General features: G+C 40.2%; 1 protein-coding gene across 3 annotated transcripts in view; it reads right to left on the bottom strand.

The window, feature by feature from the left end:
• The window catches only part of ZNF248 (zinc finger protein 248), a 28633-nt gene extending 10446 nt beyond the window's left edge, over positions 1-18187 (bottom strand). The window contains exons 1-5 of one of the 3 annotated variants that reach the window (XM_061404974.1): positions 17512-18187; positions 15767-15912; positions 15636-15677; positions 2470-2596; positions 2095-2190 (exon numbers count right to left, since the gene is read on the bottom strand). In XM_061404974.1, coding sequence (XP_061260958.1) covers positions 2095-2190; positions 2470-2596; positions 15636-15650 — 238 coding nt within the window. In that variant the 5' untranslated portion in view covers positions 15651-15677; positions 15767-15912; positions 17512-18187. Of the gene's footprint in view, positions 1-2094; positions 2191-2469; positions 2597-15635; positions 15678-15766; positions 15913-16666; positions 17488-17511 lie in introns of those variants that run through there. The other 2 variants (XM_061404972.1, XM_061404973.1) reach the window with 2 other exon arrangements.
• Positions 18188-23990: the final 5803 nt, after the last annotated feature.

Here is a 23990-nt window from a genome sequence, read left to right as displayed (position 1 = left end):
GTTAGGCTAGTGAAAGATAAATTGGATGCTTTAGGCAGGAAAAAACAACAACTAGGAAGATCAAGTCAGGTATCAGTGACAAGTGAGAAAATGAATAGATGAATATGAAGAAGATGGAAAAGAAAATAACATTAGGAATTTGAAAAAACTAGTAACAGGGGATAACAGGTTTAGGACACTGAACCCATGGTTGCCATTTAAGGTAGTAATGGATGGCTGAATGTTCCTTATTTAACCCCTGGGAAACCAGGCTCTCTAATTTTCAAGTGACTCAGACTGTTCCCCTCAATCTCCTCTAATGACAAGATTTAGTGGATTCACACACCTTGTAAAAGCAGTACTGCACCACAACTACCTCTCTCATTTACAAACAACCACTCTCTAGAGGGGTCAGCAAACTCTTGACTGTAAGGTTGTGGGCCTAGAACTAAGGATGTTTTTAAAGGGAAATATAAGAGTGAGGAGGAAGAGAAAGAAGAGAAAGATGTAAGAGGAGGAAGAGCAGCAGCAGCAATTGAGACCATGTGTGGCCCACAAAGCCTAAAATATTTACTGTATGGTCTTTTACAAAGAAGTTCTATGTATGTCTCTCCCAGAGTCTAGCAGTTATCCCAAGCTTCTTGTGACCAACTGTACTAACTCTCCTCTAATCGCTCCTCCAAATTTTTTCTCTCAGTAAATAGTACTCTAAGTTATCAGGTACTGGAAACAAATCACTGAATTCATGCTCAACTCCTCCTCCTTTCACACTCTATAAACAACCCAGTAACAAATCCTCTTGGCCTCATGTTCAAGATATATGTACAAATCCACCATTTTTCAGCATTTCCAACATAGCCTGAGCAGCTAGCTTCTCTCCTCTGGGTATACAATAGTATCCTAACTGGTATTCTTTCCTTGCTTGTGCCTAAGCACCATCCACCCATCTCATGGTCACAACAGAGAAGTCAGAGAGAGTCTTTTATACTGTAAATCCAATCTGCTAGCTTAATTTGATTTATATATACTGAAAAAAGCCTGAGGATTTCCCACATCACTCAAAATAAAATTAATATATCTGCCACAGTCCATGCTACTTATGACATCATCTCCTACCAATCTCCCCCATGCCCACTCACCTCCAGCTACCATGACATCGTTATACTTCCTTAGATACTCTAACAGCACACTAGTCTGACAAGTTTAACACCAGCACCTGATGTTCCCTCTGCCGGGAGTATTCAGAATCCACAGAGCTCAAACTTTAATTTATTAGAGACTCATATATATTGTGTACCTCATAAAATATATTTTCTCTTGAAGTGAAGTGAAAGTCGCTCAGTCGTGTCCAACTCTTTGCAACCCCATGGACTATACAGTGCATGGGATTCTCCAGGCTAGAATACTGGCATGGGTAGCTGTTCCCTTCTGCAGGGGATCATCCCAACCCAGGGATTGAACTCAGGTCTCCTGCTTTGTAGGCGGATTCTTTACTAGCTGAGCCATGAGGGAAGCCCATTTTCTCTTGAATTCTGTGTATTTGATTACAAATAGGATGTTATCATTCTCTAACCCCCTTTTCACTGCTTCAGCTCTTCACAGTACTTACCACCACCCAACACCATGTGTGTGTGTATACATGCACATACATCTTCATACACACACACGAATGCTTTTTGTCTCTCACTGTATTACACACTCTGATAATAGGGACATTCTTTTAATTATGTATAAACATAATTGGGTCATACTGAATGCTCACCATATATTTGTTAAATGAATATATTAAAGTATTACATGAATCATACCATCTAACAAAAGATGTCCAAAGACAATAGATGGAAGGTGGACAGTTTTAAAATAATCAAGAAAAATTATCTCAGATGGAGCCAAATGAGTTTGGATTATGGATATAGGTAGATGACTCTAAAATGTCAAAGAAGAAAGGGAAAGATTTATGAGTGAAAGTGACATACAGAAGAATGTGATTAAGGTAACATAAGTATGTGGACCAACTGTCAATCACTTTCAAAGGTCAGGGGTTGGAATCATATACCAATGGCCTAAGATCTCATTTCCTCTGGCTTCCATCTGCCTGTGAACTCACTAACTCACCTGAGTGCCACTGTTTTGGGAATCTTTCCTCTAGTATCCAAGGTTCTTCTCCTTGCTCGATCTTGAAGATCACTTCTGGCTTAGTAAAGCAATTCCCTGTAAAGAGAGTAACACAGGACTATGGCTGAACAGTCTGGCTTCAAGAACTCTAAAAAAATGATGGAGAAGAAAGGTACAGCTTTGGGAACTATCTAAAAGAGGTGCCTAAATAAACCAATTCCCAAGGAGGTAAGACTACAGCATACTTTATAGTGGGCAAAAGGGACCAGTCATTTAGGGCCTTGAATCTCCATCAGAAAATTTCACAGGGAGTTTTTACATTTCATCAGCTAAGAAATGCATGCTACTGGTAATCATGTGGAAAAGAATTCTTACCTACTGAGACAAGGTGGCTATAATTTTCAAGGATCACGTCTCTGTATAATATCTTCTGAGCAGGATCCAGCAGGTACCACTCTTCCTGGGTGAAGTCCACACATACATCTTTGAATGACACTTGCTCCTGTAACAGTACATTCCTTTTCTATAAGAAATTGTCAGAGCTATACGAGTGGAAAATATTTAAAAGAATGACTGCCAACAAAGGTCCGTCTAGTCAAAGCTATGGTTTTTCTAGTAGTCAGGTATTGATGAGAGAGTTGGACTATAAAGAAAGCTGAGTGCTGAAGAATTGATGCTTTTGAATTGTGGTGTTGGAGAAGACTCTTGAGTCCCTTGGACTGCAAGGAGATAAAATCAGATAAAGTCTGAAAGGAAATTAATCCTGAATACTCATTGCAAGGATTGATGCTGAGGTTGAAGCTCCAATAAGTTGGCCACCAGATGTGAAGTACTGACGTTAAAAAAGACCCTGATGCTGGGAAAGACTGAAGGCGGGAAGAAAAGGGGATGACAGAGGATGAGATGGTTGGATGGCATCATGGATGCAATGGATATAAGTCTGAGCAAGGTCCGGAAGTTGGAGATGGACAGGGAAGCCTGGCATGCTGCAGTCCATAAGGTCACAGAGTCGGACATAACTGAGCAACTGAACTGAAACGAATCTCTTTAGTTTACTAAAAATTTAGGACTGCTTTCTTTAATGCTGGGCTTCCCTGGTGGCTCAGCTGGTAAAGAAACTGTCTGAAATGTGGGAGACCTGGGTTTGATCCCTGGGTTGGGAAGATCCCCTGGAAAAGGGAACGGCTACCAACTCCAACATTCTGGCCTGGAGAATTCCATGGACTGTATAGTCCATAGGCTTGCAAAGAGTCGGACACGACTGAGCAACTTTTGCTTTTCTTTAATGTTATACTATGTAGGATAAAAGTAGTATCTTGTATAAATTGAGTTTCCATGAGAGGGTGGAATGGTCCTAGTTGCTACAAATATTATTCTTAATGAGAAGACATACACATTAACATGTATTAAACTGGAAACTGTAGGAGCTAGCACTATACAAAACGTAGAATGGGATGACCAAGAAAAAGTTATTTCATATTATCTTTTGTATTATAAAGTTAACTTTTACTAAGGAAGTAAAAATTTCAGTTGTTAAAATGAAAAGAAGGATTAAAACTAATATGTTATGGGCCCTAACCAAGCTCACTCATGTCTGATTAAAGTGACCAGTTCTGTATTCCACCTGCCCAGCAGAGAAAAGGATGAATCCTCTCTACTTCAGATAATTTTTGGAGCCTCTCCTAATATCTGTGTTGTTAGATATAATGCTCACCATCCAACAGAAAATGTCATGTTATATGAAGAGACAAGGCCAAAGGAAAAGGACAATGATAGCATAACCACAATGTTTGTTTGAGGAGGCCTTACAAAAAGCTGAGAAAAGAATAGAAGCAAAAGGCAAAGGAAAAAAGGAGAGATATACCCACTGAATGCAGAGTTCCAAAGAAAAGCAAGGAGAGATAAGAAAGCCTCCCTAAGTGAACAATGCAAAGAAATAAGAGGAAAACAACAGAATGGGAAAGACTAGAGATCTCTTCAAAAAAATTAAGAGAAACCAAGGGAACATTTCATGCAAAGATGGGCACAATAAAGGACAGAAATGGTATGGATCTAACAGAAACAGAAGATATGAAGAAGAGGTGGCAACAATATACAGAAGAACTATACAAAAATATCTAAATGACCCAGATAACCACAGTGGTGTGACCACTCACCGAGAGCCAGTCAAGTGAGCCTTAGGAAGCATCACTATGAACAAAGCTAGTGGAGGTGATGGAATTCCAGCTGAGCTATTTCAAATCCTGAAAGATGATGCTGTGAAAGTGCTGCACTCAATATGCCAGCAAATTTGGAAAACTCAGCAGTGGCCACAGGACTGGAAAAGGTCAGTTTTCATTCCAATCCCAAAGAAAGGCAATGCCAAAGAATGCTCAAACTACCGCACAACTGCACTCATCTCACATGCTAGTAAAGTAATGCTACAAATTCTCCAAGCAAGGCTTCAACAGTACGTGAACCATGAACTTCCAGAATTAAAGCTGGTTTTAGAAAAGGCAGAGGAACCAGAGATCAAATTGCCAACATCTGTTGGATCATAGAAAAATCAAAGGAATTCCAGAAAAACATCTACTTCTGCTTTACTACACTAAAGCCTTTGACTGTGTGGATCACAATAAACTGTGAAAAATTCTGAAAGAGATGGGAATACCAGACCACCTTATCTACCTCCTGAGAAACCTGTATGCAGGTCGATAAGCAACAATTAGAACTGGACATGGAATGGACTGGTTCAAAACTGGGAAAGGAGTATGTCAAGGCTTTATATTGTCACCCTGCTTATTTAATTTATATGCAAAATACGTCATGAGAAATGCCGGGCTGGATGAAGCACAAGCTAGAATCAAGATTGCCAGGAGAAATATCAATAACCTCAGATATGCAGATGACACCACCCTTATGGCAGAAAACAAACAGGAACTAAAGAGCCTCTTGATGAAAGTGAAAGACGAGAGTGAAAAAGCTGGATTAAAACTCAACATTCAAAAAACGAAGATCATGGCATTTGGTCCCATCACTTTATGACAAATAGATGGGGAAACAATGGAAACAGTGACAGTCTTTATTTTCTTGAGCTTCAACATCACTGAAGATGGTGACTGCAGCCATGAAATTAAAAGATGCTTGCTCCTTGGAAGAAAAGCTATGACAAACCTAAACAGCATATTAAAAAGCAGACATATTACTTAGCCTACAAAAGGTCTGTATAGTTAAAGCTATGGTTTTTTCCAGTAGTCCTGTATGGATGTGAGGGTTGGACCATGAAGAAGGATAAGTATTGAAAAACTGATGCTTTCAAATTATGGTTTTGGAGAAGACTCTCTACAGTCCCTTGGACTGCAAGGAGATCAAACCAGTCAATCCTAAAGGAAATCAACCCTGAATATTCACTGGAAAGATGCTGAAGCTGAAACTGCAATACTTTGGCCATCTGATGCAAAGAGATGACTCATTAGAAAAGACCCTAATGCTGGGAAACACTGAAGGCAGGAGGAGAAGGGGACAACAGATGAGATGGTTAGATGGCATCACAGACTCAGGACATGAGTTTGAGCAAGCTCCTGAAGATGGTGAAGGACAAGGAAGCCTGGCATGCTGCAGTCCATGGGGTCACAAAGAGTCAGACATGACTGAGTGAATAACAACATAGAGACTCAGATATTATAACACAAAAGAACTTCAGAATGAATTATAATTAATATAAAAGAGGAAAATATGAACAAAATAAATGAAAGGATGGGAGAAGTCAACAGATACATGGTATGTCTGTTGTAGATAAAGAATTAATAGAGCAGGCCTGAGACTGCTATCTTCTGAAAGATCTGCTACAAGGGTGTCTTGTGGCTGGTATCTGGGAATTTGGAGTTCATGATGGTTCTTACCAGTCCTTGGTAAGAATGGTTCACTGAGCCTGAACTGTTTGTGTGAACTATATGGTTTTTTCTGCTCATGTACATTCCTTTTGGAGTCTGAGACTTTGTTATATGTTAAGCAAACAGTACCTACGTGACTAGCCCCTAATAAACATTTTGAACGCTGAGTGTCTAATGAGATTCCCTGGCAGACATTTCACATTTGTCATCACATCTCATTGCTGTAGGACTTAAGCCTGTCCTGGGAAAAGTCTTAGGAGCTTATGCCTGGGGTCCTCTACTTGGGACTAAACCCCAAGTATCTTTTCCCTTTGCTGACTGTGCTTTGTATCCTTTCACTTTAATAAGTCACAGCCCTAAGTACAACTACATGCTGAGTCGTCCCAGAAAATCACTGCACCTAGTGATAGTCTTGGGGACCTCTGATAAATGTGTATACAAACATGTACATGTACATACATACATGCATAAAATGGGCATTCCAAAGTTGAAAATTATAATATCTGAAATTAAGAACTCATTAGATGGTTTTGTATGTATCCAACAAAAGTATCAAAATACATACAGCAAAAAGTGACAGAACTGAAAGGAGAAACAGACAAATCTATAGCCACAGCTGGAGACTTCAATACCCCTCCAATTGTCCTGAGAAATAAAGCAGGCAGAAAAGCAGTAAGATGACCTGAACAGTACTGTCAATCAACATGATCTGAAATTTCTAGAATATTCCATCCAAAAAAATAAGCCACACATTCTACATTCTATTCTACCTCTTATGGAACATTCACCTAGATAGGTTATAGTCTAGGCCACAAAACACACCATAACAAATTTAAAACAATAGCTATCATAAAAAATATATTATCAGACTACAATGGAATTAAAGAGAAATCAATAAGCAAAAGATAGCTGAAAAATCCCTCAAATACTTGAAAATTAAATAGCATATAGGTCAAAAAAGAAGTCTCAAAGAAAATTTTAAACTACTTTAAATGAAATGGAATAAAAATGAAAATATGATATATCAAAATTTGTGGGATGCAGTGAAAGCAGTACCAGAGGGAAATTTATAGCATCAAATGCATATATTAGAAAAGATTTTAAATCAATAATCTAACCTTCTATCTTAGTAAACTAAAGGGAAAAAAAGGCAAACTGAGCCCAAAGCAAGCAAAATAAAGGAATTTTTATTAAAATAAATCAGTTAAATTGAAAATGTGGAAAAAAATAGAAAAGTCAATGAAACTGAAAGTTGCTTCTTTGAAAAGATCAATAAAAATTTTAAAAGCCTCCAATCTAACCAAGTAAAAAAGAAGCAAACTGTGAATCTCAGAAATGAAAGACAGATTTACACTACTAATCCTAATGACATTAAAAAATAATAAGAGAATACTACAAACAATTCTGCCCCTGAAAAATTGGTAACATAGATGAAATTAAAAGACACAGCTATGAAATTCACACAAAGGAGATAGAGATAACGTGAAAAGATTCATTTCTGCTAAAAAAATTAAATCAATAATTAAAATACTTCCAAAAGAGAAAGCACCAACCCAGACAGTGTCACTAGTGAATTCTAATAAACATTTAAGGAAAAACTAATACAATTCTCCATAATCTCCTCCAGGAAATAACACTTCCAAACTCATTATATGAGGCCAAGTGAAAGTGAAGTCGCTCAGTCGTGTCTGACTCTTTGTGACCCCATGGACAGTAGCCTGCACCAGGCTCCTCCATCCATAGGATTTTCTAGGGAAGAGTACTGGAGTGGGTTGCCATTTCCTGAGGCCAACATTACCCTAATACCAAACTAGACAAGGATATTATGAGAAAAATAAAGATCAGATTATCTTTCAATAACAGAGATGCGAAAATCCTCAAACATGGGTAAATCAAATCTGACAATGTATAAAAAGAAATATAAACACAGCCAAGTGGAATTTATTGCAGGTATGAAAGGGTCCCTGGTGGCTCAGACAGTAAAGCGTCTGTCTACGATGCGGGAGACCCGGGTTCGATCCCTGGGTTGGGAAGATCCCTCGGAGAAGGAAATGGCAATCCATTCCAGTACTATTGCCTGGAAAATCCCATGGACAAAGGAGCCTGGTAGGCTACAGTCCATGGGGTCACAAAGAGTCGGACACGACTGAGCGACTTCACAACAACCATGACGACAATGAAAGGCTGGGTCAACATTAAAAAAAAACACAAAACAAGAACATGATCCAACGTATCAGGAAGTCAAAGAAGCAAAATGACACAATAATAGCAACTAATGAAGAAAAAACAGTCATTTATCATAATGAAAAAAAAAAACCAACCTCTCAACCTCTCAGTAAACTAGGAATAGAGGGGAACTTTCCCAACTTGATGAAGAAGAGAACATCATACTGAAAGGTTGTTGCTGAACCACGAAAGACACTGGGATTCTTGGCCTCCAGAGAAGAATTCAATCCGGGGCCAGAGATGAGGCTTGATCGCTCAGAGCTTCTGTGTAATAATGTTTTATTAAAGTATAAAATGGATAGAGAAAGCTTTCGACATAGACATCAGAAGGGGGCAGAAAGATACCCACCTGTTAGTCTTTAGCTGGATGTTATATAGTTACTAGCAGTCTGTTAATGAAAGAAAGCAATGTCTCAAAACTCAGAGAATGGCACCAGGCCCCTCACCCACAGGATGCATTCTGAGGTAATCTTGGCACCAGGGGGGTCATCCAGGGCCATAAAATGATTGACTTGAATCTCCTATAAAGGCAGATTACCATACAAAAAGTTTCATTTACATGACTTAGGAGAACAATGTATGAGGATAACATAGTGGTTTGTCAAGTCAGTTCTAAGCCTTTAGGTGGAATCGACTTGAAGACAAGAGTCTGGGGTAAATGTATATAGTACATTAACATAGCTTAACACAAACACTTCCATAAGAAAAATGTATTTGTTAGCTCAAAATTTGAGAAAAGTTAAGTTCAGGTGGACCAGGTGTCATTATGGCAACACAGTATTTTAAGAGAAATCTCTTTTTAAATTTGTGTAGAGAAGGGGAACTCCAGTACTCTTGCCTGGAAAATCCCATGGACGGCGGAGCCTGGTGGGCTGCAGTCCATGGGGTCGCTGGGAGTCTGACATGACTGAGCGACTTCCCTTTCACTTTTCACTTTCATGCATTGGAGAAGGAAATGGCAACCCACTCCAATGTTCTTGCCTGGAGAATCCCAAGAATGGGGAAGCCTGGTGGGCTTCTGTCTATGGGGTCGCACATAGTCGGACATGACTGAAGCGACTTAGCAGCAGCAGCAGCAGAGAAGGGGAAAAAATATATCTATCACTAGTTTGTTTCCTCCTGCTGCTTAAGAAAGAAATTAAAAAAAAAAAAAAAAGTCTGATACTTGCAGACTATTTCCTCCATTTGGAGACCCCTGGCCTTCCTGCCTGTTACCCCCTCAATACTTACTGTTAGGACTTGACACTTTTCCCTGAAATGCAGGAAAAGAGCAAGGATGCTCTGTTTCAAGACTATTATTCAAGTCCTAGCTAGTACAGAAAGACCTAAAACAAAACAAACAGAAAAACCTGAAATAAAAGGTAGATGATTAGGAAGAAAAAATAAAACTGTCTTTATCTGAAGTCAACATGATTGTCTATGCAGAAAATCCCAAAGACTCTGAAAAAAGGAAAAGAATAAAAATCCTGGAAGTAATAAGCAAATATAGCAACATCATAGGATACAAGGTCAATATAAAAAAGCCAACTGTTTTCCCATATCAGAATAAACTACTGGAATTTCATATTTTGAATGAAAAAAAACCATTTACAACACCATCACCACCAAAAAAAAGGACTCAAATATAAAACTAATACATTACAGGGATATACAGAAAAACAAAAACTGATGGAAGAAATCAAAGATCTAAATAAAGGGAAAGACAGTCCATATTCATCACTCAAGACAATTCAGTATTGTTAAGATGTCAGTTCCTTCCAATATAAGCTACAAATTCAATGCAATTCAAATTAAAATCCCAGCTATTTTGGAGATGCTGACAAATGATTCTAAAGTTTATATAGAAAGGTAAAGCAACAGAATAGCCAATGGAATATGGAAGGAAAAAGAGGATTTACACATTACCTGATTTCAAGACTTATACAAAGCTACCAAATAACATGTACAAATAACCAGATGTTCAAGCTGGATTTAGAAAGGCCAGAGGAAACAGAGATCAAATTGCCAACATCTGTTGGATCATCAAAAAAGCAAGAGAATTACAGAAAAACATCTACTTCTGCTTTATTGACTATGCTAAAGCCTTTGACTGTGTAGATCACAACAAACTGTGGAAAATTCTTAAAGAGATGGGAATACCAGACCATCTCACCACCTCCTGAGAAACCAGTATATAGGTTAGGAAGCAACAGTTAGAATGGACATGGAACAACAGACTGGTTCAAAATTGGGAAAGGAGTATGTCAAGGCTGTATATTGTCACCCTGCTTATTTAACTTACATGCAAAGTACATCATGCAAAATGCTGGGCTGGATGAAACACAAGCTGAAATCAAGATTACTGGGAGAAATATCAATAACCCAGATATGCAGATGACACTACCCTTATGGCAGAAAGCAAAGAAAAAATTAAGCCTCTTGATGAAATTGAAAGAGGAGAATGAAAAAGCTGGCTTAAAACTCAACACTCAAAAAATGAAGATCATGGCGTCTGGTCCCATCAGTTTATGGCAAATAGATGGAGAACCAATGGGAACAGTGACAGACTTTATTTTCTTGGGCTCCAAAATCACTGTGGGTGGTGACCACAGCCATGAAATTAAAAGACGCTTGCTCCTTGGAAGAAAAGCAATGACAAACCTAGACAGCATATTAAAAAAGAGACATTATTTAGCCTACAAAGGTCCATATAGTCGAAGCTATGGTTTTTCCAGTAGCCATGTACAGATATGAAAGTTTGACAATAAAAAAGGCTGAGCTCTGAAGAATTGATGCCTTCAAACTGTGGTGCTGGAGAAGACTCTTGAGAGTCCCCTGGACTGCAAGGAGATCAAACCAGTCAATTCTAAAGGAAATCAACCCTGAATATTCATTGGAAGGATTGATGCTAAAGCTGAAGCTCCAATACTTTTGCCACTTGATGCTAAGAACCGACTCATTGGAAAAGATGCTGATGCTGGGAAAGATTGAAGGCAGGAGGAGAAGGGGACCACAGAGGATGAGATGGTTGGATGGCATCACAGACTCAATGGACATGAGTTTGAGCAAGCTCTGGGAGATGGTGCTGCAGCCCATGGGGTCGCAAAGAGTTGAGCACTTTGAGTGACCAAACAACAACTAATATCCAAGACAGGGCGTTATTGGTGAAAGAAGCCCATAGCTTAATGGAACAGAATAGAGTGTCCAGGTACAGATCCATTGAAATATAGTCACCTGATGAAATAAAAAAAGGTATAGATGATGCATAATACTATGTAAGTTTTAGGTGTACAACGCAGTGATTCACAAGTTGTAAAGACTATATTCCACTTATAATGGTTATATAATTTTGACAATAGTCCTGTGTTATACAGTATATCTGTATAGCTTATTTATTTTATACATTGAAGTTTGTACCTTTTAACCCCCTACTACCATGCTCCTCCCCACTTCCCTCTCTCCACTGATAACCACTAGCTTGTTCTCTGTATCTGTGAGTCTGTTTCTTTGTTGTCATATTCATCAGTTTGTTTTAGTGAACTGATTTTCAACAAAGCCCTAAAGGCATTTAAATTGAGAAAAGACAGTCTTTTGACAAATGCTTCAACAACTCTACATCTATGCAAAAAAAATGAACCAAGACACAGAACTTACACTTTATACAAATGTTAACAAAAATGAATCACAGACCTAGATATAAAATGCAAAACTATTAAATTTCTAGAACACAGAAGATAGGAGATCTATGTGATCTTGGGTTTCATGAGAAGTTTTTGAATACAACAGAAAAATCACATTCCATTTTTTAAAAAAGTACATGGATTGGCTTTCATTAAAAATATTTTACCCTGCAAAAGTCATTTCTAAGAAAATGAAAGGACAAGCCACAGACTGGGAGAAAATATTTGCAACATATATATCTAATAAAGAAGTTGCATTTAAAATATACAAAAGAATTAGTAAGAAAATAAATTGCCTAATTAAAAAATGGATAAAAAATGTGAACAGGTCAAGTAAAGACATACAGACAGTTCATAGATTTATGAACAAATGCTCAGTGTCATTTGTCATTGTTGTTGTTCAGTCACTAAGTTGTGTCTAACTCTTTGTGACCCCACAGACGGTAGCCCATCAGCCTCCTTTGTGCATGGGATTTCCCAGGCAAGAATACTACAGTGGATTGCCATTTCCTTCTCCAGGGGATATTTCTTACCCAAGGATCAAACCCACATCTGCTGCACTGGCAGGCGGATTCTTTATCACTGAGTCACCAGGGAAGCCCATTATGTGTATTAAGGAAATGTAAATTAAAACAAAAGTGAGATACCATAACACATTTATTAGAACCATTAAATCTAAAACAATGACAATGTCAATTTCAGGTCCAGATGCAGAACAAGAGGAATTCTCATTCATAATTAGAAATATAAAATGATACAGCACTTTTGTAAAATAATTGGGCAGTTTCAACTTTGTACAAAGCTGAAGTCTTAACATATGATCAAGTATTTTTAATTTCACACTCTAGCTATTTAAAAAACATGTATCTAGGTAAAAACCTACATATGTTTCTAGCAGCTTAATTCATAATGACCAAAAACTGGAAGCAACCAAGAGTCCATAGGTTAGTAACTTTGAAATAACTTATATATGTATGCTGGAATTGAACAATTAAGTAAAGAAATGATGATGGTGGTGGCCAAAATGCTGGAATGGGAGTTATAGACAAGCAAGGGGACAAGGTCAGAATGTTTCAGGTGATAATGATTACAGCAGGAGACATTAGTGTGAACTAATACTTAGCTTAATATAAATACAGATGGTTACATGCTGAAATATTCATAGATATGTGTTAGTATACATAAATATTTTCTTGTTCAGTCAGCTGACAGGATCTATAAGGAATTACAAACCAATAGCATACTCAGCCCTCCAGTCTTGGTTTCTAACACTAAACTCCAATAAAAGGAAGCAGAGCTCTTCAGGGGAAAATGGCTTATTCTAGGGCAGGAAATATGAGCCTGGACTATCTTCTAGCATCAGAAAGTATAGAAGAAGTACTCAAACAGAAACACAACAATGGGGTTCGTTGAAAGTGGTCTATTTAATAACCAAGGTGGGACAAACGATTTGAGCAACAAAGTGAACAAGGTAGTACTTGGACTATAATAAGTAAAAAGTAACTAGCCATGAGCTCATATTGATATTAAACACTGACTGAGTCAATAAATATTAAAATCTCCTGTGCAGAATGCCTAATTTATGTGGATACGCCACTGAGAAGGAGGGGTGGTATAACCCCCCACTTCCTTCCAAACAGTATATTACGAAAACAGAGGGAAAAACGGGTAACTTTACAGTGGAGAAAGTTAATCTGCACAGCTTCAGGCTGGTGATCAACAGTGGTACATCATTTTTTGAAAAGTGAAAAGTCATTTGAGAGAATTTACCCCTGATAAGACATGACCAAATGACGTTTTACCTCTCTGGTCTTTCTCCAAGAAAACAATTACCCCAATATAATCAATCATAGGAAAAACAGTAGACAATTCCCATGTGAAGGACATTCTACAAAACACCTGATTTATACTCCTCAAAACTGACAAGGTCATCAAAAACAAGGAAAATCTGAGGAATTGTCACAGCCAAGGGGAGCCTAAGGAAACATGATGACTAAGTGAAATGTGGTATCCTGAAGCAGAACACCTGCATAGGGAGGGGAGGGAGACCAGGAACAATTATCAAAAGACAAATGATATACAAGAAAATAATATTCTGTAACTTATATGAAAGATAAGCATTAGTATCACTAACATGCAAAGAGCTAACCAGACATTGAAAAAAAGAAAAAAAAGCCAGAAACCTAAGAGCAAAATGGGTAAAAGACATGAACAGATCACAGAAACATAAAAACAAGACATCTTTTAGATATGTGAAAAAAATCTTCAATCTCACTGAGCATTAGGATAAGTACAGATGTAAACTACATAAGATACTAATTTTTACCTATCAGATGTCAAAATCCAAAAGTGAACCACATTATTTCTATGGGAGAAGCTGTGGAGAAAAAGCACTCTCATGCAATGCCAATGTAAGTACAAAGTATCTATAATCCCACCAAACAGATCAAGTTTATCAATTGTAGTCAACCCTTTGGGAATTTATATATTCCCAAATATCACTTCTGGAAATTTACCTGACAGAATAAATCTCATTTCTGGGAATGTATATGATAGAATAAACCTAATGTACAAAGTTATTCATCAAAACATAGTTTATAGTAGCAAAAGGTTGGAAATAGTTAATTACTAGTTTAATAAACTATGGAACATTCAGAATTGAATTTCCGTGTGATTATAACAAAGAAAGAAGTAATCCACGTTCTGTTACAGACAGATTCCCTGGGACAAGCTGAAAAAAGAAGTGAAAAAAGCAACCAAAAAAAGAAAGAATGGGAAACAGTGTTTAGACTCACTACTTGGTGTGGTTCTCTGAGCAGCAGAATCAGCTCCATCTGATTAGAAATGCACCTTCCAAGGCCCAACCCAGATCTACTGAATCAAAATCTGCATTTTAAGACATTGCCAGGTATGTACAGGTGCACCTAAACTTAAAAAGCCCTAAGTATAATAGATTCCCATTTAAATAAAAGAGGGCTCATACTTTCTTTCAACTGAATAAAGAAACACTGGAAGGACAAACAAGAAACCAGAAAGAATGTATACCTATAGCTGAGTGACTGTACACTGCAGTTTATCTGGGACTGTCCCAATATATGCCAGTTGTTCCAGCATAATTGTTAATAAAACCTCTCTCACTCTCAGTGAAAGAGACATGGTTTAGATGAGAAACAAATGTCACCCTACGTGGAGGAAGCCTAAGGTACAGAGAGGAAGGGATGTGAATTTTTACTTTCTCTGTATCACTTACATTTTTTAAAAAACCATGTTAATATACTAACAATTTTAAAGTATTTTAATTTTTAAAGACAAAAGTTGTCAGGAAAAATAGGTATCTGAGAAGAGCAGTTGTCTAAGAACAGAGAAACAATGGATAAGCAATAAACCCAGGGATAAGCAATGTTGGGGCAAAAGGCAAAGACAACTTCACGCTGGAAGAAGTTAGGAAAGGGAGAACTAGGAGCGTAGCGTCAAAGACAATAGCAGAGCAGACTTTTAAAACAGACTATGCATAATAGTATCAAATGCTGCAAAAGGGTCCACTAAGACTAAGACAAAGACAAAAACTGAATTTGACTACAATTTGGTGGCTTTTTCCAGAAATGATTCAGGTGGAGAGGTATTAAAGGAGCAAGACTGCATGTATTAGGTTGAAATTTAAGTGGAAATGCAGAAACAAAAGCCAGGACTATCTGCTACTGAAGCTAGAAACACAAATGAGCTGACCCCTTTTAAAACTTTAGAAAACTCATTTTAGATAAAGTGGGAATAAAAAAAAACTCACCTGGGATTTGTTCATTTTTCACTCTTAGTGGAGGAGGGAGAGCTGAGGGAGAAAGAAGGAAGTAAGAACTTGGCTTGTCCTGTAGTTTCTGGATTCACCAGCCTACACAGCTCCACACACAAGACACTTACCTGCTCATGTGTGGCTCCCATTTATGTTGACCTTAGACCTGATACTTTTCACCGAGTGAATGTAAACTTTTGCTTCTTACTGATTTATTACCGGGTTTCCCTGGTGGCTCAGTCCATAAAGAATGCTGGAGACCTGGGTTCGATCCCTAGGTTGGGAAGATTTATTACCAATTTAGGTTTTGTAACAGAAAAATTAAAAACATGAGAGGATTTTTAACACAGAACAGTAAAGTAAAGGATACACTAGGGATTTCTCATAACTGAGGTTCTAGGGGGTAAAAACACCTTCTCACTGCTGTTTAGTCACTAATCCTATCTGACTCTCATCTGCTGACACCATTAATCCTATGAGATCAGATAATCAAAGAAACCTCTGAAAAAAGGGATGGGAGTGTTTAAGGCAAGATTTATTTTTTAAAAAAGTCTGTTCTAAGCTGCTTACAATTTTCAAAAGGATCTTTTAATAAAAAACTAACTCTGACCTAACAAAATGACAAAATGGGCTGTGGCCCAAGAATCTGCAGACCTGACTTTCAACTGTGATTCTGTCACTAACAAACTGCATGATCTGAGCCAGTTATCTTCTCGGGCTCATTTCTTTTTGCATCTTTCAATAAGAAACTGATAACCCAAAAAGGACCTGTCTGCACTACCATCCTGGGAGCAGGAACCTCAGCATTTCTCTAGAAGCCATCAATAATGGAACACTGCTCGAGGGCAGCTAACCTCAGGAAAAAGTGAATGGAGAGTTAGGAGAGGAAGAGGTGTTAGGCTCGGATAATGACAGAATTTTAACTATGGCTGGTGAGCCTTTCAACCCGAACTATGGCTTCACAAATTTCTAAAGAGGTGACATTTCCTGTGTAGCCTGTGTGCCCACCCCGCTCATCTCCAGCTCACCTCTCTTCTTAAATTTGTCCCAGACCTTCCACCATCACACAGCCTTCGATGGCTTCAGGACACCGTGTCATGATTATATACAACAAATAACAAATGAAGATATAACAAATAATAACTTAGGATCCGAGTAATGTTAACAGAGCCAGGAAAAGGCTTTGGTGGCTAGGTGGTCCAGCCCCTTCCAATCCATTTCACAAACGACTTAACGGAGGGGTCCAAGCTCCAGCCGCCTATACAGAACAAATACAACAGCAGCTGACAAAACGTGGGCGCTCAAAACAACCCAAAGAGGCAAGCACTATAGAGGTCTGCATTTTACAGATAAGAAAACCAAGTCTCTAGGCGGCAATTTGGTCCGGGAAATTCTTTTATTTCTGGGCCCTGCAGGAGACAATGGTCTCCTACAGCCTCCCGGCTCCCCGTAAGCCTGGCGCAGGAGAGACGTATACGTCACTACGTGAAGTGCGCACAAACATGTCACACAGGCGCAATCGCTCTTCCCCTACCTCCTATCCGCCCCCCCCCCCACCCCCGTGGGCCCAGCTCACACTTCACGCACGCGCACTTCCCACCCGCGGCCACAGGACAGCGCCGCCCGCTCCGCTGAGGGGCGGAACACCTGCAGACCGAGTGAGCCTGAGAGGCCGCGTTCCCACACGGGACTCTGGCCCCTTAAGGCGGAAGCGCCCCCGCCTGCTGTCCCTTCAGTTCTGCAGACGCTGCAGACTCCCGGGGTCGCGCAGTGTTCGCAGGGCTCCAACCCACCACCCGGCACCGCTGCCTCGGCCGGCTCTCCCAGCCGCGCGGAGCCCGCTCGGCCCTCGCCCCCACCCTCCGGGGCTCACCCGCAGCTCCCTCGCCCGTGGACCTGGAGGCTAGAGATTGTTTCCCACGAGGGGCTGGAGGCCGCGGAAGGACGAGCCAGCAGCAGAAGGCGGGGATGCACATGCGCAGAGGGAGGGAGCGGCGCGGCGCGGCGCGGTGCGGTAGCAGAGAGCTGGAACTTAGCTCCTGGTAGTTTGCTTTGGAAAAATGGCTCTACCTTTAGAAGCATGCCTCGCTCCTAAATTGTAAAAGTAAGCTAATAGTAGTACAGTACCTAACGGTTTTTATGAAGATTCAGGATGTTTGTCTTGTACAAGCACTTAGGATGAGTTCCGGCACATAAATTGTTCAGTATGTTTCTTAAGATTATCTTTCCAAATATACACCATGCCCACTCTAGAAATCAGCTGGAGAGTTTCTGCCTTATTGACTGAACTGAGAGATTACTATCTGTTATACTCACTCCTGCTACCTGAACCCTGGATTCTGTCCGTGTCCCATAGAGATATGTCAAAGCAGTGTGCGTTTTTGACTAGACACATCAAGTGGCACATGAATTTTATTTATGAAAGTGAACAGATGTTATTTTAGTTTTGATAAACTTATCTTCTAGCAGTTTAGACAGCAAATTTATGTAAAGTAAAATGATATCTGTGAGCAGCAGAGTTGTTCTCTGGAATGAGGAAAAAAGCGACCTAGCAGTTCAGTATTAATAAAAGTTGTTCATATATGCGAAACTGTTCATACATTAAACTTAAGGAAGAAAGCACTTTCTCATCTCTCCAAACCAACTATGTTTTCCCTGGAACCAAATATATATTCTTTTATGTGGGCATTCTCATGACATTTTTAACACAGTATAATCATATGACCTGTTAGTTTATGATGAACTTTTCATAAAAGAATATGTAGTTAACTTTTTCTGGTCAACGTCATTTAAATTTTTTAAATAACTTTAAGTTGCTCAGATTGGTCCCATGTACTCTTCACCCAGTTTCCCTTAATTGTTAACATTTTGCAAAACCGTGTACATTTAGCAAAACTAAGAAAGTGATTTGGGTACAATTCTAATGAAACTACAGAGTTTATTCGTTTTTTCATTAATGCCCTTTTTTACTGATCTAGGATTCAATCCAGGATACCACAGTATGTTTAGTCATCACATGTTTGGTCTCATCCAATCTATAATAGTTTCTTGGTCTTTGTCTTTTATTACCTTCAGATATTTGAAGACTAGTGGTCACATATTTTGAAGAGTGTCCCTGAATTTAAGTTTGTCTGATATTTTCTCCTGATTGGACTAAGGTTTTAAATTTTTAGAAATATCTCAGAGAGGATGTGTCCTTCCTATATATGAGGGGACACATGATTATCAACATAACTTATATTAGCCTTGGTTACTTCGTTAAGGTCGTGTCTGACAAGTTTCTCCACTATCTTCAGGATTTTTCCCTTTCCAATCTATGCTTAGAAGTGCAGTGTATACACTGGTTACAAAGTCTAGTGCACTCAGCGGGGGCAGAAATAAGCTGCATCTCAAATTTAGGGTGATATTTTTAAACTGCCACATTTAGTAGTAAATTTGGGTTGAGAAACTCTGAGGTTACGCAGATATACTCTTCCTGCTTAGAGTTTTGGCCACTAATTTTACCTTTCATTGGTGGATCTTGCACGCAACACTTATTACTGTGGTATTCCAATTTAATATTTCACCTTTTTCTTCTTTATTAATTGGAAATCTTCTATAAGAGAAGATTTTCATTCCCCAAATGTATTTATAACATCATGTATTTATATCAGTATGGATATTTGTTTTATTCCCAACTGTCAGGGGAGTGTGTAATTTCCTCGGTTCTGTCTCAATGCAAAGATCTGAAATGGCAGATCAGTTTTACAGGTTTGTTATAGCCCAGTTTTATTTGGCGAGCAAAGGATGGTATATCCTGGAGATGTGAAGACACGCTGACCCAAAAAGGACAGAGGTTCAATGTTGGCTCCTCTTTTTATAAAAACGTTTTGTCTCCTTCCGCTGAGCCTGTCCTGTGTAAATGGGGCTAGCCAGGAGGTCTGTTTGTTTCACCTGTGGTACTCAATCCGGTCCTCAGATTTTCTTTTGTTCCATTTTCACGAGCTTTTTCCTTTGTCTTTTAGCCACTGCCATTTTGGACTCTTTTTTCCTATTCTAACTACTTAACATTCCCCCCTCAAGAGATGGGAGGCCCAATTCTTTGGGAATAGGGGTGTCGAGATCTCTCTGGCTACTTCCTGCTGAGCTGGGATGACGAGGGGCATTGGGCCTCCCTCTCTTGCTAGTCTCAAGCGTCAGAGTCCTTATAGCAGTGTTCATCTAAGGGTGAATGATATTTTCTGTGGTTGGGTGTAGTTTTCTATATCCTTGTTGAAGTGGCATTGCATGTTGTAGCTTGTTGACCTGAGCAGACAAAATGGGTTAGACAATTGCTAATATATGGAGCAGTCATAAGCAGCATTAATATGGTGATAACATGGGTTAGTAGATGCATTAGCCAACTCCAAATTCCCCTTCGCCAGAAGAAGGATCCCCCAAAGAGAGATTATAGCCACCTTGAGGACTCTCCAGCTCGTTCTTTGAGATCCCATAGGATCTTAATTTTTTTTTGAGGACTGTGAGACTTTCTTTAACTTTTCTGGAGGTATTTACCCAGCAACAACACGTCTCATTCAAGACGCCTCAAGTCCCTCCTTGTTCAGGGATCAGGAAATCTATCTTCTATCTGTTTTGGAGTACAACCACTGTCAAGCTGTGTTGGCTCTTTAGAGCTATCCTGAGAAACCTTATTCCTGGAAACTTAAATTGAGAATGTTCATTAGAATGACACTCTTTGTAGTCCTGGATAGATATCTGGAAGAAACACAAGCTAGAATCAAGATTGCCAGGAGAAGTATCAATAACCTCAGATATGCAGATGACACCACCCTTATGGCAGAAAGTGAAGAGGAACTCAAAAGCCTCTTGATGAAAGTGAAAGTGGAGAGTGAAAAAGTTGGCTTAAAGCTCAACATTCAGAAAACGAAGATCATGGCATCCGGTCCCACCACTTCATGGGAAATAGATGGGGAAACAGTGGAAACAGTGTCAGACTTTATTTTTCTGGGCTCCAAAATCACTACAGATGGTGACTGCAGCCATGAAATTAAAAGACGCTTACTCCTTGGAAGGAAAGTTATGACGAACCTAGATAGCATATTCAAAAGCAGAGACGTTACTTTGCCAACAAAGTTTCGTCTAGTCAAGGCTATGGTTTTTCCTGTGGTCATGTATGGATGTGAGAGTTGGACTGTGAAGAAGGCCAAGCGCCGAAGAATTGGAGCGCCGAAGAATTGATGCTTTTGAACTGTGGTGTTGGAGAAGACTCTTGAGAGTCCCTTGGACTGCAAGGAGATCCAACCAGTCCATTCTGAAGGAAATCAGCCCTGGGCTTTCTTTGGAAGGAATGATGCTAAAGCTGAAACTCCAGTACTTTGGCCACCTCATGCGAAGAGTTGACTCATTGGAAAAGACTCTGATGCTGGGAGGGATTGGGGGCAGGAGGAGGAGGGGACGACAGAGGATGAGATGGCTGCATGGCATCACTGACTCGATGGACGTGAGTCTGAGTGAACTCCGGGAGTTGGTGATGGACAGGGAGGCCTGGGGTGCTGCGATTCATGGGGTCGCAAAGAGTTGGACACGACTGATCTGATCTGATGTGATCTGATAGATATCTGAGATTTCCCAGGGGCTCACAGGTGTACTGAGTGCCCTCTTATATTTTCTTCCATGGCTTGACTCTTGAGTAGTGAATCCAAGAGTTGTGCCCTGAAACCTTGTCTGCTGTGGGGGTAGAAAGTATAACAGGGTAGGGGCCCTTCCGTGTAGGCTGGAGTTGAGCCTTTGGGGATCCATCTTTCCAGACTTTAATTAGGACTTGAGTCCCTGGAGCATATAGTGGTGGATCTTTAGAATCTTTTGGGTCCTGGTTGACACCCCACAAGGGTATTTCTTGTTGGAATTGCCCAGTGGCCATGGTGTAAGACCAGAGGGCTTGAGCCTCTGGATCTAGGAAGAGGTCATTGATATAAACAAAATGTCTCCCATATAGCATCTCATAAGGGCTAAGACCAACCTATTCCTTAGGGGCAATATGAGTGTGGAGGAGAGCTATGGGTAAAGGCTTCTTCCATTCAAGGGAAGTCTCCTGTGTTATCTTTGTTATTGGTGATTTTAAGAATTGGTTGGCTCTTTCTACTTTGCCTGAAGACTGAGGCCTCCAGGCACAATGGAGGCAATAAGTAATGCCCAATGCTTTAGAGACCCCTTGGGTGACCTTAGAAGTAAATGATGTCCCATTGTCCCTTTGTAATGACCTGGGCAGACCAAATCTTGGAGTGATTTCATCTAGCAGTTTTTTTTTTATACTACCTCCTCAGCCTTCTCAGTCCAGGTGGAAAAATCTTCAGTCCACCCTGTGAATGCGTCTATCATGACTAGTAGGTATTTATACTCTTGAGAAACTGGCATCTGTGTGAAGTCCATCTGCCAGTCCTCTCCTGGGTATGTCCCACGCTGTTGGACAGCCTGGGTCAACTGGAGTCTTCTAGCTCCTTGGAGTTGTTATTGGCAAGTGGAACAATTGGAAACCACTTGACTTATAGTCATTTTGGAGGCCTGTTCCTCTGAAGGACCTTTCTAGTAATCTTTGGAGGGCCTTCTCCCCTAAATGAGTGGTGGCATGTAAGGAGTTAACCAACTTCCAGTGGAGGTTCCCAGGCAGAAAAGAGTCAAGGAGTCCCTCCTTTTGGAACCACCCCATATCGTCTTCTTGAAAGTCCTCACTCTTAGCTTTAAGAGTCTCACTTTCAATATATGAAGGAGTTCCTGGCAAATTAGTCTGCGGAACTAAGGTGGCAACCCCTATTAGGTCATGGTTCTGTAATGCTGCTCTCTTAGCTGCCTGATTGGCTGCTTGGTCCCTTGTGCCACTTCCGTGCTCCCTTTTTGGTGTCCTCTGCAATGGGAGACTGAAATCTCAGTGGGCAGATGGACTGCCTCCAAGAGCCTAAGGATTTGATCACCATACTTGATTTGGAACCCTGGGGTGGTCAAGTAGCCTCTTTCTTTCCAAATAGCGGCATGTGCAGGTAGCACCAGAAAGGCATACTTGGAGTCAGTGTAAATGGCTACTCTTTCTTTTTCCCAGCTCTAAAGCTTGAATCAGGGCTATGAGCTCAGCCAATTGGGCTGAAGTACTGGTGGCAAAGGTTTAGCCTCTATGATCTCAAAATCGGAGACTACTGCATATCTGGCTCTTCTTTTTCCATCCAAGACAAAGGTGCTTCCATCAGTGTGCCAGATTTGCTCAGAATTGGTCAGAAAATCTTCTGACAATCTCTCTTGGGGTTTTGAACAATGGTCCAAAGTTTCTAGGCAAGAGTGAAGGGAGAGAGCCCTTGGGGGTAGACAGGAGGATAGCTGGGTTAAGAACCTCACAAGGGGATATAGTGAGGCCCGGATTTTCCATCAGCACTACTTGATATCTGTGGATCCTTTGATCAGACACCTATAAATGGCTTCTCCCATTCAGGAGTTGTTTCATTTGGTAGTTGGTAAAAATAGTTTGCCCCCAAGAGAAAGTTTTAAAGCATCTTCTATCAGGACTGCAACAGCTGCAAGATTTCGAAAGCAGAGAAAGATCTCTTCCCAATAAGGGAGTAGGACACTCAGGGACCACCAGAAACTGGTGGGAAAATATTTGTCCATCCAAGCAACAAAGAAGTGCTTGGGTGAATCTTTTTGTAGTTGTTTTTCCTGTAGCACCCACAATGGTACGGGTTTGGGAGGAGAAGGCTCCAGAATAGGAGGTCAGGACAGAGTAGGTAGCCCTTGTGTCAACCAAGAAATTCTCGGATCTACCTGCCACATCTTGCTGCACTCTTGGCTCCAGCCCCATGATGGTTATCTGTGACAGGTGGGCTGGCTGGAGTGAGCCACTTCAGTCCTGTCAACCATCGTGAGGGAAAGCTCGGTGCTTAACCTTGAGGCTCTTAGGTCCCAAGGACAGTGTACTGTCCAGTGTCCCAATTGATGGCATTTGTAGCAAGCCATTTTAGGAGACTTGCCACGGTTTGGACACTCTTTGGCCCAAAGTCCCGCCTGTATACAGATTAGGCATTTACCTCATGCCTTGTCCTTTGAGTACTCGGAGTTTGCCATAGGGCTTCCCTGGATGGCGGCCAGCATCTGGGCATGCCTTGTCTCTTTCCTTTTCTCCTTTTCCTGGGCCTTGTCCTCCCTCTCCTGTTCTGTTATAAAAGGTATTTATGGCTGTCTGGACCATCTCATCTAAAGAGGCAGCAAGGTCCTGCTTCTCTAGCCGTTGTAATTTTATCCTGATGTCTGATGCACTTTGGGAAAGGAATCTGTCCTTTAAAATCACCTGTCCCTCGTAAGAGTCTTTAAGTCCAGATTGGTAAACTTTTG

Source organism: Bos javanicus, chromosome 28 (assembly GCF_032452875.1).
Source record: "Bos javanicus breed banteng chromosome 28, ARS-OSU_banteng_1.0, whole genome shotgun sequence".
NCBI classification, from domain to species: Eukaryota; Metazoa; Chordata; class Mammalia; order Artiodactyla; family Bovidae; genus Bos; species Bos javanicus.
This window is presented reverse-complemented; position numbering and strand designations above follow the sequence as displayed.